Raw genomic sequence first — 14,824 nt, 5'->3', positions numbered from 1 at the left:
CTTTTCCGGGTGGGTTTACCTTTACTATCTTCTTTCGGCATTGAATCTCAGCATCGTTGGCGCTAAGCCAATCCATACCCAAAACGATGTCGAAACCGTTTAACTCTATGGGTAATAGCTCTTCGTGGAATTCGTTTCCGTTTAGGTCAATGACGATGTTCCTAATACGATTACTAACAGGTACGAATTTGCCACTGGCAACTTCTACAATCAGGGCATTATCTAGTTTTTCTACAGACAATGCTAATTTCCCACCAAATTTATGCGACACAAAGGAGTAGTTGGCTCTGGAATCAAATAGTATATTTGCAGGCAAACCATTTACAAGAAAGGTACCTGAAGTGATGTCTGCTGCCTCCTTTGCAGCCTCGAGCGTCATCTGGAAGGCTCTCGCCTTCGGCTTCGGTGGTATGTTGGGTCTTCCTGTCTCCTTCTTCTTCGGGCAGTCCTTCAAAATGTGCCCTTCTTCATTGCACCCATAACAGGGTTTCTGGTTGAGGGTGCATTCATTGGCGTAGTGCCCAGGCTTTCCACACTTGTAACAAGTGACCCCTCCGTCACACTTCCCAGAGTGCTTCTTCTTGCACTTGTCACACCACTTCGCTTCTGATCCTCCTCCCCTCGAACTAGACTTTGAGAATCTACTCTTCTTGTTGGACTTCGAGGATCCATTGAACTTCCGTTTCTCACCAACCTCAGCCCTCTCCGGACCTCTTTCCTTTTGTTGGGTCTCCACGTTCTTAGCTGCTCGAACAGCTGATTTCAGAGTGGTTGCCATCTTGACTGTTGGGCCAAAGTCAGCCGGCAGTCCGTTTGCGAATTTCTCAATTCTGGAAAGTTCGGTTGGCACTAGGTATGGAAACAACTTCATCTTTTCCGTAAATGCAGCAGCATAGTCATCGATGCTCATTCTCCCTTTCTTCAAATTTTGGAACTCATTGTTCAGATCAATCAGGTCTATCTCTGAACAGTACTGCGCCTTCAGTTGTTCCAAGAACTCATCCCATGACATTTTCAGAGCTTCTCCCCGTGGCATTGTATCTGCCAATAGCTTCCACCAGCTCAAGACTCCAGTTTTCAATTGTCTCACAGCGAAGACAGTCTTCTGCTTCTCGCTGCAGTCACAGCTCTCAAACACCATCTCCATCTCGTAGATCCAGTCCATAATCTCAACAGGCTTTGGGCTTCTTGAGAGACTTGGTGGTTTCGCACCCAAGAAATTTTTGTACATCCGCCCATCCTTGTTGTTTCTCCCTTCTGGGCCATCCTTTTGCTCACCTTGAGTCCCTACTTGACTCACTTGGCGGCTATAGTTCCCTTCCTCAGATGGCTCGGGAACTGGCTCTGTCGGTTCAACATGTATGGTAGGTTCGTCCCTATTTTCGTGGAGCATTCGTCTCATTTCTTCCCTTTGTTCAGCTAGCATAGCCTGAATCATGGCTTGACTCCAGCCATGGTGACTGGCTCAGGTGCAACTTCTTCAACAACAGGTATTTGCTAAACCACTGGGGGTTGGTTCCTACCTCCATTTGCGTTCACGTTTCCGCTACGGGTCCTTGCCATCTTGATCTATACACCGAATAAGGTGAATTTAGATCTTTATTTAGGATAGACGTTTTAAATCGTCCTTATCACTTCGAAACGTTTACATGCTAGTTCTAATATCGTAGTCGTACGTTTAGAATCCTAAACACATAAGGTTTCCAGATCCGGTCGGCAACAGACCATAGATCCGAACAATTAACAGCATATTATGCACAAAGCATTTAGCACATAAAAGTATTTTAGGCACAATTCCTAAAATAAGCTAGTGCTCACACCTCACAATGATCGCTTAGCATTCTAAGTTTAAGTCTAGAAATCCTACAAATTCCTAGTTCGCTTAAACTAATGCTCTGATACCAACTGTGACATCCCCAAACTCACGGCCAGAAAAGATCGATTTTGTTTATGCTTTGTTTAAAAATTAGAGTAACATTTTAAATAAAAGTGTTGCGGAATTTGTCCCAAAACAAAATATGATAAAGATTTATCAAAAGCATTTCCATAGAAATGTATTTCATTAAAAGACTTGGGATGTCATGTTCGTACAGATCAAAAGCATAAACAGTACAATATAAGCCTTACTACATTATTTCATATCTACAAGCCTATATCCGTAATCCCTCATCCAAACATCATATCTATGCTCAAGCGCCACTACCTGTAATACATAAAACTGAGTGGGTCAGGCTTGGGAGCCTGGTGAGCACATAGGGTTTTCAACCCACAATAAATAAGTTTATTAATTTCATCAATCAACAATAACCTGATTACCCGTTCCCGTTATCCTCACTTTACGTCCCTAAACACCTATCATAAGGGACCTAGCCTAAGGATCATCATCGGGACGGACACTACTGCTAAGGGGATTCCTCGGCAATAAATGTCCTAAAGGCAACCATGTGGGGGATGGAGTACACCGGTGAACACATCGTTCACAAACACCTACAGGTTGCGAGCCTGCTAGTGTTCCAATGGACTGTCTAGAAGAGTCCGTGGTCGTCATCCATACTCCGCTAGATGACAGAATCAACAACACCAACATCGAGGCCTCTCATCATTTTATCACACATCACCTATTACATCTACCCATGTTTTACCCTAACATTTTCATAGATATAAAATACATATGCAGTTTAAATCATTGAAAACATGTATAACACTGTTCATCCGACATAGATAGCAAGTATTCAGATAATATGCACACATAGCACGTAATTTATATAAAATACTTCATATCTATGTGTAAGCTGAAAGTAACCATGCACTCACTTGTTAAAGTGATGATTCCAAAATCGGGCAGCGCTTGCTTCTAACGATTCTATTTTTCCTTCGACGAAACCTAGCATTATTATCGCTAAATTTTAGTATAATATTTACCGTGACCAATTATTAGTCTTAGTATTATTATTATTATATAAGCGTTAAACAATATTTTCCAACCACTATGTACAGACAGGGGCCAGACATAAAACACCGGAGGGCAGGACCATTTTGGCATATAGCACTTCTGAAATCCAACAACCCTATGCGGCCCTTTAAACCAGATTCCCCGTACCGCGAGTAGTTAAAAAAAAATTATAACGACACTTATATAAGTTATAATAATAGCTCAAATATTTATTATAAGTTCATAATAACAATACTAATTTTAAATATAAGCTATACTAAAATAAGGTAAGCATAACTTACTTACAAGGGGGTTTTAGCTAGGAGTCGGGCTCTGCAGGGGCAGAACTTCGTCGCTGAATCTTTCTAAGAAAGATTCGTGCAGCGCTTCAGTGCTCACCTTACTATACTAAGCTACATAAAGAGAAGTCGAATCACGAGGGACCGAAATGCTCGGGGGATAAGGAGAGAAAGACTCTTGAATCAAGAGAATGGTGCAAGAAATATGAGAGCCCAAGGCTCTTATTTATACTAATTGAATTTTCAAAAACTACCCTCCATAATTACTTAATGACCTTTTAGTTATATAAACAACTAAACACCCCTCTATAATAGTATTATAAATGAATTTAATGATATTTGTACTAAACTAATGTCGAAAGAACTCAACATTAGTCTTATAATGACCGCATCGTCGATACCTTTCTAATGATATATACATATGTATATATATGTGTACGTATACATGATTTATACTTTATTTTAATACGTAAATATGCTATTATAATTTGTAACTCGTTCATACGAACTCCGTTTTTGACGTTGTTTATATCCACGCGTAGGTGAAGACGTACTCTACAACTTTCGTTTAGACTCCGTCGGCTAATTTTGACTTTATTTTTAAAGTTATATTTTTAACAAGCCGGGACAGGATTGGTCTGTTTAAAATCTCATAACTTCTTCATACGATGTCAGATTTGGGCGTTCTTTTTATCGATGTTCTTAGTTTAACATATTCTACGACTTTCGTTTAGATCACTAAGGCTAAATCTCGCTCTATCGTAAATTCACTATTCACGCTTCCCGGTATCGTGCCGGTTCTGTCGTGAAACTTCGACGGGTCATAACTTCTTCGTTATAACTCGGATTTCGGCGTTCCTTATATGCACGGAAACCTTGAGACATATTCTACAACTTTATGTAGAGATATCGGGATTATCTCACACTTTAATTTTGACGCTCATTTTTATTCTTTATTAATTATACATTTATAATTAAATAATAAACACATATAATTCACATAATACTCAAATATTTCATCTTTATTACTTCAAAAAGAGTTACAAGAGTTGACCTAGACTATTACATTGACAAAAAATGCTTAGCCCTGAAACCCGGACGTTACAAAAGGTCATCACATACGCCTCAAGACAACTCAAGACGCATGAAGTCAACTACACTACCCACGTCCTAGAGCTGCGAGCAGTCGTTTTCACCCTAAAAATCTGGAGGCACTATCTCTACGGTACCAAATGCATAATCTTCACCGATCATAAGAGCCTTCAACACATTCTCAACGAAAAAGAACTCTACACGAGACAGAGATGATGGGTTGAACTACTGAGCGATTATGAATGCGGGATTCGTTATCATCTGGGAAAAGCTAATGTAGTAGCTGAAGCTCTCAGTCGAAAGGAATACTCGGGCCACTGAGTGAAGTCCTTAACCATGACAATCTATTCACACCTGTCCACACAAATCAAGGAAGCTCAAATGGAAGCCTTGAAAACAGAAAACGTGGCTGGCGAAGCCTTAAGAGGAATGGATAAAAATCTTGAAGTCAAGGGTGACGGAGTTTGTTACTTCATGAATCGAATCTGGAAACCAAAGTTTGGTGGATTCAGAGACGTTATCATGAATGAGGTTCATAAGATTCGCTACTCCGTGCATCTCGGTTCAGACAAGATGTATCTGGACCTCAAGAAACTGTATTGGTGGCGGAACATGAAAGCCGAAATTGCTTCCTATGTAGGCAAGTGTTTGACTTGCGATAAAGTCAAAATAGAGTACCAAAATCCCTCGGGATTGTTACAACAACTTGAAATACCCGAGTGGAAGTGGGAGAGGATAACCATGGTTTGATAACTAAGTTACCCAAAACAGCGGACAGACTTGACACCATCTGGGTGATCGTCGACAGATTAACCAAATCCGCGCACTTTCGTCCAAAAAAGGAAACAGACAAGATGGAGAAACTAGCTCGAACATACATAAGAGAGATTGTGCGACTGCATCGTGTACCAATATCCATTATCTCCGACATATATAGTAGATTCACCTCATGGTTCTGGCAGTCACTACAAAAATCTATAGGGACGAGACTAGACATGAGTACCACTTACCATCCACAAACCGATGGTCAGAGTGAGAGGACCATTCAAACTTTGGAAGATATGATAAGAGCTTGTGTGATCGATTTTGGTAAGGCATGAGATACCCATTTACCACTAGTCGAGTTCTCGTACAACAATAACTATCACACTAGCATCAAGGTTGCTCCATTCGAAGCCCTCTATGGCCCCAAGTGCTCATCTCTGTGCTGGGCTGAAGTGGGTGATACGTAACTAGCTAGAGGACAAATACCTGACAGCACTCTCACAGGCCCGAAAATCATAAGAGAAATGACAGAAAGGATTGTCCAAATCCGGGAACGACTAAAAGCTTCAAGAGACAAACAAAAGAGTTATGCGGACAAAAGACGGAAGCCCTTGGAATTTCAAGTTGGGGACCGGGTACTATTGAAGGTCTCACCCTGGAAGGGGTTAATATGTTTTGGAAAACATGGGAAACTAAATCCAATGTATATCTAACCATTCGATATCCTTGCCAGGATCGGCTCGGTAGCGTACAAGCTTCGATTACCGCAGGAACTTAATAACGTACACCCTACCTTTCATGTGTCAAACTTAAAGAAGTGTTTGTCCGATGAGACCCACGTCGTCCCTCTGGACGAAATCAAAATCAACAAGAGTCTCCACTTTGTAGAGGAACCAATAGAAATCATGGATAGGGAAATTAAAAGAACAAAACGAAGTCGCATACCCATTGTGAAGGTCTGCTGGAATGCAAATCGAGGACCTGAATACACCTGGGAGCACGAAGATCAGATGAAACAAAAATACCCACATCTTTTCCCTAGTCCATAAATACTTACCTTAGAATAAATTTCGGGACGAAATTCTCTCTAACGGGGGAATGATGTGACAACTCGATATTTCAAGTCAATGTAATGACCTAAAACTCAAGGAATTGTAATCTACTTTTGATATAATAAAATAGCGTCAAAAATAAAATGTTCAAAAGTCTCAATTGGGTTGCATAAAGTAATAGATATCGTAACAAGGTTTTCAGAAATATAAAGAACACAAAAATCCGAGTTATAACGAAGAAGTTATGACCAATCGAAAATCCACAGCAAAACCGGTAAAACACTGTTAAGCGTAAAATGCGAAATCTCAATAAAATACATTTTATCCTTAGTTATCTAAATGAATGTCGTAGATATCATTAAACCATGAACGTACATAAAAAGAACATCCAAATCTGACTTCGTATGAGAAAGTTATGATTTTTCTAAGTTTCGGAATAGCAGTAGACAACTAAAAACTCTAAATAAAGATTGAGCGATATTTAGCCGACACAACCTAAATGAGAATCGAAGATCTCGACAATAGTAATACAACGGTACAAAGACAGATGAAAATGGACATCAGATGAAGAAGTTATGAATTTTTAACGGTTTTTTCCTGTCACGGCCTATTAAAAATAAAGTCAAAATTTGCCAACTAAGTCTAAATGAAAGTTGTAGATTATATTCTCACCTACGTGTGGATATAAAGAACGTTAAAAACGAAGCTCGTATGTGAAAGTTACGCATTTTAGAAGATTGGGGCACACAAACCGAGGGGAGTACGCTATGGCGTACGAGGGGACGCCCAACATACTCAGTGCGCAGCCTCGGATCGACCACGTCTCCCTACTACCTTCTATCCTGTCCCATCTGAAGTCCACAGTCCGAAGAAGGCGTCATGCATGACGTACACCCAACGTACGAGGGTCAGTTCCACCCCTATATAAAGGGTGCGGGGCTTCCGAATTCTTTTTCCAATTCACAACCTTTCTCCCATATTTTATCACTCTCGAGCCTCCCGAAACTATCTCGGCGCCCCGGTTACATATCCAAGCTCCGACAAAGGTCCGAAGTCCAAAACTCCCGAGAAATTTTCCACTTTCCGGTCGAAGTGCTGACCGAGAAAAGTCTCGTTTTCTGCAAATCATCACACTTACCAGGTGAGTTCATACCCCTATATTTTCTTGTTTTTACTATATTTTAGGGGGGGGGGGAATACAAGTGAAATGCAAGAAAAACTTATGTTAAAATGCAAATCGTTACATACAGTTTCTAATGCTTTATCTACATTTTGTGTATAAATGTTAATTAAGTAAAATAACGTTATTACAAATGTTATACTTTACATGCAAAGTTGGTAATACACTAAGGTTTATCATTCAAATGAAACACACTTTTGAAAAACTAGAATAGGTATAGTTTACGAGATATTCATGCTATCTTACACTCTATGAACACTATAGAAAGGAAATACTTACATTTACAAGAAAAATGGACTTTTCATACGTAAAACTATTTGATACAAACTTTTGTGAGACATTTAACTTCACGTACTTTCAAGTACACATTTCAAGTCCTGTGTTATAAACCATAATCTCCTATAGGGAGAGCGTGATACTTGTGTATAGATCTAGAAACAAACACAGTTACTTTATACAAAAAGGCATAGAATTCCTATACAAAAACGCTTATGAACTCACCAACTTAATTGTTGACACATTTTCAAAACTACTTGTATTTCTCAAGGATTCAGTAATACAGGTAAACAACAACTTTTGTGGAAGGGACGCTAAGGCGTCAATTTCAAACTTATCATATCAGCATAATGTAATTTCTTTTGAAACATGTATTACAATCAACAATGTAACTTTTTAAATTATATTTATGATGGTTGTGTTTGCTTTATTTACTATTTACTTAACTGTTATGATACTACATGAAGTCATCCGCCCTCGAACGATTCCGATGTTCTGGTTTGGGGGTGTGACGAGATCCTCATTTTCTTCCATAATCTCATGCGTAACATGATATGAAAAATTATCATCAAAGAATGTCTTATTTCGGTTCCATCTTATTCCTGTCATGACACAATTTATTGAGATCTCTTCATTTTCATAATTTTTAAGTACCTTAGTTTCTTTTGTTGTGTCATTGGGCTATTTTAGAACTTCAATAATATTTTAAAGATCTTTTGTTTTTTTTTGGACCATCAATTATATTTGCTCTGTTTCATTTTCGAGGGTTTTTGACTTTGGAATCGGCTGATCTTTAATGCTTCAGGCGTGCCTAAGATTCATTTGTAGTTGTATTTTTTCCCTTATGAGATATCAATTCTAATTGGAGTATTTATAGCTGGTACATGAGATATTGTTACTGTCTTAGGGTCAGTAAATGCATCTAGCAGTTGATTTGCTACATTTGTAAATGAATTATCTTTTTAATTTGAAGTTCACATTGAATTGAACGAGGATCTAAAACTGAAAGTAATAATTCATTTCATGAGATTTTATTTTCCATATTCTTTATTTCTCCTCATAATGTTGAAAAATATGATTCGTCAAAATAATAATCATCAAATATAGCTGTAAATAAATCTCCAGTTGACGGTTTTAAATATTTTACTATAGATGAAGATTCATATCCAACATAAATTCTCATTCTTCTTTGAGGACCCATTTTTATGTGGTAACGTCGAGAAATGGGTACATAAATTGCACATCCAAATGTGCTTAAATGGGAAATATTTGGTTCTTGACCGTAAACCAGTTGAATAAGGGAGAACTTATGATAACTAGTCGACCTGATGCATATAAGTGATGATGCATGTAAAATTGCATGTCCCCATGTCGATATAGGGAGTTTAGAATGCATTGGTAATGGTCTTGCAATTAATTAAAGACGTTTGATTAACGACTCAACTAAACCATTTTGTGTATGAACATATGTAACAGGATGTTCAATAGTTATCCTAATCAACATGCAATAGTCATTAAAAGATTATGATGTAAATTCTCCAACATTGTCAAGTCAACTTTTCTTAATTAGGTAATTGAGAAAATATGCCCTTAGGCAGATTATTTATGCAAGTAATCTTGCAAAAGCCAAATTATGACTAGACAACAAGCACACATGTGTCATTTAGTTAACATGTCAATTAAAACCATAAAATATCTAAATGGTCCACATGGTGGAAGAATTGGTCCACATAATATCCAAATTTGTTCAATGATGATCAGGAAAATTAAATTTTCTTTGAGAGCATGCAACACAAGAAAATTCATTAGCTTGAAAAATCTTCTGGTTTTTCAAGTAATGACCTCTTGAATTTTCAATTATTCTATGCATCATAACTGATCTGGCATGGCCCAACCGGTCACGCCAAACATTAAAGGTGTTATCATACCTTTAGTTTTCAATAACATGAGATTCAATCATTCTAATATTTATATAATACAATCTGAAGGACAATACGAGTAACTTTTCCGAAAGACTTTTCTTACCCGATATCATTTTTGTAATATTGAGATACTCTTTATTGCCATCATTAGTTGTTTCACCATGATATCTGTTAGAATGAATATCCTTAAAACTTAATAAATTTCTTGGTGATTTGGATGAAAATAATGCATAACCAATTGTAATTATTGTCTCTTATGGTAATACTATATTCGCTCTTCCGGAGCGTTCAATCATTTTTTTTGTACTACCTGTTATTATATTAACATTTTGCTTATCAAATTGATAAGTAAGCAAAATATTTATCATTATTAAAAATGTTATGTGTTATTGCACTGTCTGCAAGACATATATCTTCCTCATTTCTTTTATGAATATCCATATTTCTCTTCAACAAATAACTAAAACATAAGAAACATTCGATTTAGAAAATAAAGTCATATTTTATTTACTTTGAGAAGATTGTGGTGACATCATTTCTTATAAAATGAATATGACATAAAAACATAATAAATAATATGAAACAAAACTACATATTATTCTTCCATCACCATACATAACACCACGTGTCCCTTTTGGGTAGACAAGACAATCAGCAACATCAAAATGTGTTATTTATGGTTGATCTTCGTAAAAATCATTTTGAATAAAATTTGTTTTTATATTTTATTTTTCTTTAGATTTTAGAGAAGTTTGATAAAGATCAACAAAATACTTTAGAAAGCGGCATGCACGAGACCAATGACCGGTCATTCCACATCGGTGATAAATATTTTCATCTTTCTTTTTGCCTTGACCACTTTATCATTAGGATGTGAGTTTTTGTTGTTTTCCAACTTCTGGTGGTTATTTGTAATCTTGTTATTTTTATGATAATTATGATAACCTCCACGACCTTAGTTAGACCCACGACGATTATAATTATATGATGTTGCATTTACTTCAGGGAATGCACTAGAACCTGTCGGGATTGATTGGTGTTTTTTCACCAATAACTCATTGTTTTGTTTAGCCACAAGAAGACATGAGATTAATTCAGATTCTTTTTTAAACCTTGCTCATGATATTCTACTGCAGGAGCATGTTAGGGGCATGAAAAGTAAAGGAAGTTTTATCTAACATGGTTTCTCTAGTAAAAATACTAATCAAAATAAAGACTTGTATGTTAAGGAATTGTTAGTTACGAAATTCCATAAGGTAAGTTGCAAGCATTATATATGTGAACTTAAAAAAAAATACATACCTAAAAATGATAAGAACAATAAAGAGTCAGAGCTATATGGTAAAGTCGTGCTGATAACGCATTATAAAATATGATCAAATAAGAAGATAAATTATAGAGAAAAGAAAGACATGAGAGTAAAGAGAGTTTTTATTTCAATACTTGTGATGAAATTATTAACTTTCTAATACATACGACTCACTATTTATACAACCAAAATAAGATTAAAGATGAATGCACATTATACTAGTGCATTATTATACTCATAAAACACATTAAAATGATTGTTACTAATACTAAGTAACGATAAAAGAGTTATGAGAGAAATAAGAAATCCAATAATCATTCACAAACTAATATTTTATAACAATATTCAATTTATTCGACACATTACAATTCTTTTGAAAATATTTGCTCAATCAAACACTCTTTTAAATGATGGAATCTGCCAAAAATTGAATTTTGTCCTTTTAACAATCAAACATGAAACTAAATAAAATCTCAGATTCCTGTTCATTGGAATATTACGACCCAAATACGCCCAAAAATGACAGAATTTTCATGATGCTATTATATATATAGGTATCGTAGTAAATTTATAATGCTTAATATAATATCTAAACAATAAAGTCTTTGCAATCTTTAAATTTTAAAAATATCGTTTTTTAATATCAGTTTAAATATTTTAAAATTACAAGTTTCAAAAAATTTAATTATAAACTAAAAAGAATCTAACAAAATGGACGAGACCAAATAAACCAAACGAAAACCGGTTGATCCGGTCGGGTCCAGTCAAGATGAAAATCGGTCCTTCACTGATATTACTTTTGGGCTGGAGTTCTGGACCGGTTGTCTGCCTCTCTATGAGCTTGTTTGACTACTCCTTTCGTAGCAAACAGAATGTATTTTTGTATGTGGTTTTAATTAACTTTGTAAGGCAACCTTTTTGTACTTCAAAAAAAGTTCAGACATCTGAGATTAATGTCTGGAAAAGAAGTTAAATAACAGATAAAATGATGTTTAACACTTCTTTTCACTTATATGCATACAATCTTTTTCTAAACTAGACGTTGTATCTTGCTTATTAACTCTTGTTTAATCTGTTATTGAAGGGTAAAAAGTTCCTAGATTTCATAAGACCCAAGCATTCTTTTACATTCGAAGAAGAAGATCATATTACTTAAGGTTGATTAATTAATTAACTTTTTTCAAAAATACTTTGCTCGAAATGATGATTCTCGAAGGCTAGCAAGGTAGCTATTTCCTTCGACTTGAAATCATTACTTATAAATAGAGCGAAACCATGAACTTAGAGGAAGAAGAATAATTAAGAACATTGAAGAATATTAGAGGAAATCTAAGTTATTTATTACTCTTGATCATTGCTTTCGTTCCAATCTTGAATTGCTTGTAAGACTGCTTGTTTCACCATATGAGTGTCGATGGTCTCTCCATTTTCTTCACTCTGCAAGATTTTTTTTTTGTTTAGTTTAATGAGGTGTGATATGAAAAATATTGTGACACTTTAAGATAAAATTAAACGTTTTCTATTTTCTAGAGAGACACGTGGAGGAAATATTTGAAGTGTATTATTTTTTTGGACTTCTTGTATATATTTATTTCAATAGAAGACAATAATCAAGTGTACGATTCAAATTTTAGAGAAAATAATTGCCATGAATATTATTGATGATGATCGATCCAAAAGCAGGAAAATTTAAGATGCACCAAAATGCAAAACCGTTTGAAAATCCATGATCATGCATGAATATTAAGAAACTTTGCATGAATTATAGTCCTCTAATAAAAACCCTTCAGTTTGTTTAAACAGTTGAATTTTTTAAAGATAAGTAAAAAGTTTCGAGTTTATACACAATATTAGTGAATGATCGACAAGGAATACATCATCCCTAAAAAGTGGCTCATGTATATTAATTAAGAATTAATCTAGAAACCTAATTCTTTTTTTAGGAAACCTTAATGGAGAGAGGTAAGCCTCATTCAAACCTAATTCATTTATTTTTCTTTTATTAAAAAATATCACTGTTGGGTTGTACTTTATCAATAAAACAACACGTTTTTGGCTTTGTATGTATGAAGATCATTGAACCAAGCATAAAGCGGTATTCTCCTGACTCCTATTCATTTTCTGTAATCTAAATTTATATTTTTGAAATTTGATTATCGATGCTAACCAATAATTACCTCAACTCCAAGTGCTTCAAGTTGAAAACTGCCTTTACAAGAAACCCTAGCTTCCAACACATTAAGACTGAATTCTTCAAACACTTTCAACACAAAAACGAGTAGACCTGGGCAGCTTCTTTCTGAATATACATTTACTTGTATACCTTTTTCCAAATTTTCTACTGTAACCTGATTCAAATCCTGATAAAGTTTAGTAAAAAAAAGGGCGTATATAATCATGTGAAAAACTCTTATCGAGGTACACATACCATAGGCCATGAGTAGCTTGAGCTTCGAGCTATGTCTTCATTCAGAATATCTATTTTCTGTTTAAGCTCTTCTATGTACTTTGATGCATCAATTAAGATCGATGAATCTTTCGTCTACAACAAGTTTTTTTTTTTAACGATGTTATAGTGATTAGAATATGAAAAGATCAAAAGAAATTAATTTAGGGTTTGTATTTGGAACACTTGAAAATTAAAGATGGTTATTCGTGGTTTCAAGATTGATAAAGAATCGTATCTCTGAAAACTATAGTTGTTTGTTCGTATTATTGAACATAAAGAAGATATCTTTTTGCTAGACCCAAAACTTTTGCCCATTGATACAAACAAGTCACGGGTTTGAAATATAAAACAGCGTGTTATATATATAAGTTATTTTAAGAAAGACTGAACTTTTGTTTGAGGAAATTTAATCGAATGAAAAGAAAGATACAAAGAAGAAAGAAATGGGGATTATTACTGCATGAGAGTTTGTAACAGATCGAAGGAGTTGCAGCTTGTCATGCATTGCAGCTTTCTTGTTCTCCCTTGACACCATTTTTTTAGCTGTTTCTTTAATAATTGTTTTCTCCGTGGTTTGTAGCATCAATCTCAAGCTTTTTAAAGAGGGGACTCGAGCACTCAAATCAAAATGATCATTTTGTTTGCTACTTACATACGACTGTCTTATACTCTCTATGGAGTAAATACCAAAAAACACCCTGGAAAAGATCTAGAATTTGGTTGGAAACTCTGTATAATTCCAACACTACCCTTTTCTGTACTCTTATAGTTTCCAAGAAAATATGATCAAGATATACTTTAGTTATTTTCTATTATGGAATTGGACCCATAGAATTGATATTATGAATTTAATATTTTATGTCGAATAAGATGTTTTTGGTTGTTCATAAATCAAAAGAGAAATATAGTCCGACGAATTTGTTAGCGTACTAGTGATGTAATACTCTACACGTTCCGGCGCTTGTACTTTTGTAATTCGTACTTTTATCTAGTTTAAATAATAATTCTTTAAATAAAAGAGGATAATAGATATGCTAAAGATGTTTACACTAAAATTTACAGACTTACAAGTTATTTTTTTTAACAGCATTTAATTACGACTTTCAAGTACAAACGATTATGGGCGAAAAAAACCTAACGTCCAAAAAAGCTGAAAATTTGTTATATACGTTCAGACAATTAAATAAACCCTTTTTAGTTAACGGGGTCGTCTTTAATATGTTTGCTGCATGGTTATCTTTAGAAATTGTATTTAAACTTTTGTTTAGGGGGAAATGCAGTTAAATAAAGGATAATAATACTTAAATCATTTTTGAAGTATATATATGGTAGAATGGTAGTGAGGGCATACTTGTCAAATTACCAATATATATATATATATCAGATAAATTATAAGACAAGGGCATGACAAAGAATACTGGGGAAGAATTAGGAACTCGTGATCATTGTTTGGAATTAAAGGGTGAAAGTGTATATTATATATATATATATATATATATATATATATATATATATATATATATATATATATATATATATATATATATA

General features: G+C 35.0%; 1 protein-coding gene across 1 annotated transcript; it reads right to left on the bottom strand.

Annotated features, from left to right (window-relative positions):
- Nucleotides 1-11,902: 11,902 nt before the first annotated feature.
- On the bottom strand, nucleotides 11,903-13,917 carry LOC111885344 (uncharacterized). The gene is made up of 4 exons (XM_023881600.3): nucleotides 13,734-13,917; nucleotides 13,256-13,369; nucleotides 13,005-13,175; nucleotides 11,903-12,264 (listed from the first exon to the last, which is right to left on the bottom strand). The coding sequence occupies exons 1-4, from the start codon at nucleotides 13,857-13,859 to the stop codon at nucleotides 12,169-12,171; spliced, it is 507 nt and encodes a 168-aa protein (XP_023737368.1). The 5' UTR covers nucleotides 13,860-13,917; the 3' UTR covers nucleotides 11,903-12,168.
- Between the last annotated feature and the right edge of the window lie 907 nt (nucleotides 13,918-14,824).

Source organism: Lactuca sativa, chromosome 9, assembly GCF_002870075.4.
Source record: "Lactuca sativa cultivar Salinas chromosome 9, Lsat_Salinas_v11, whole genome shotgun sequence".
NCBI classification, from domain to species: domain Eukaryota; kingdom Viridiplantae; phylum Streptophyta; class Magnoliopsida; order Asterales; family Asteraceae; genus Lactuca; species Lactuca sativa.
This window is presented reverse-complemented; position numbering and strand designations above follow the sequence as displayed.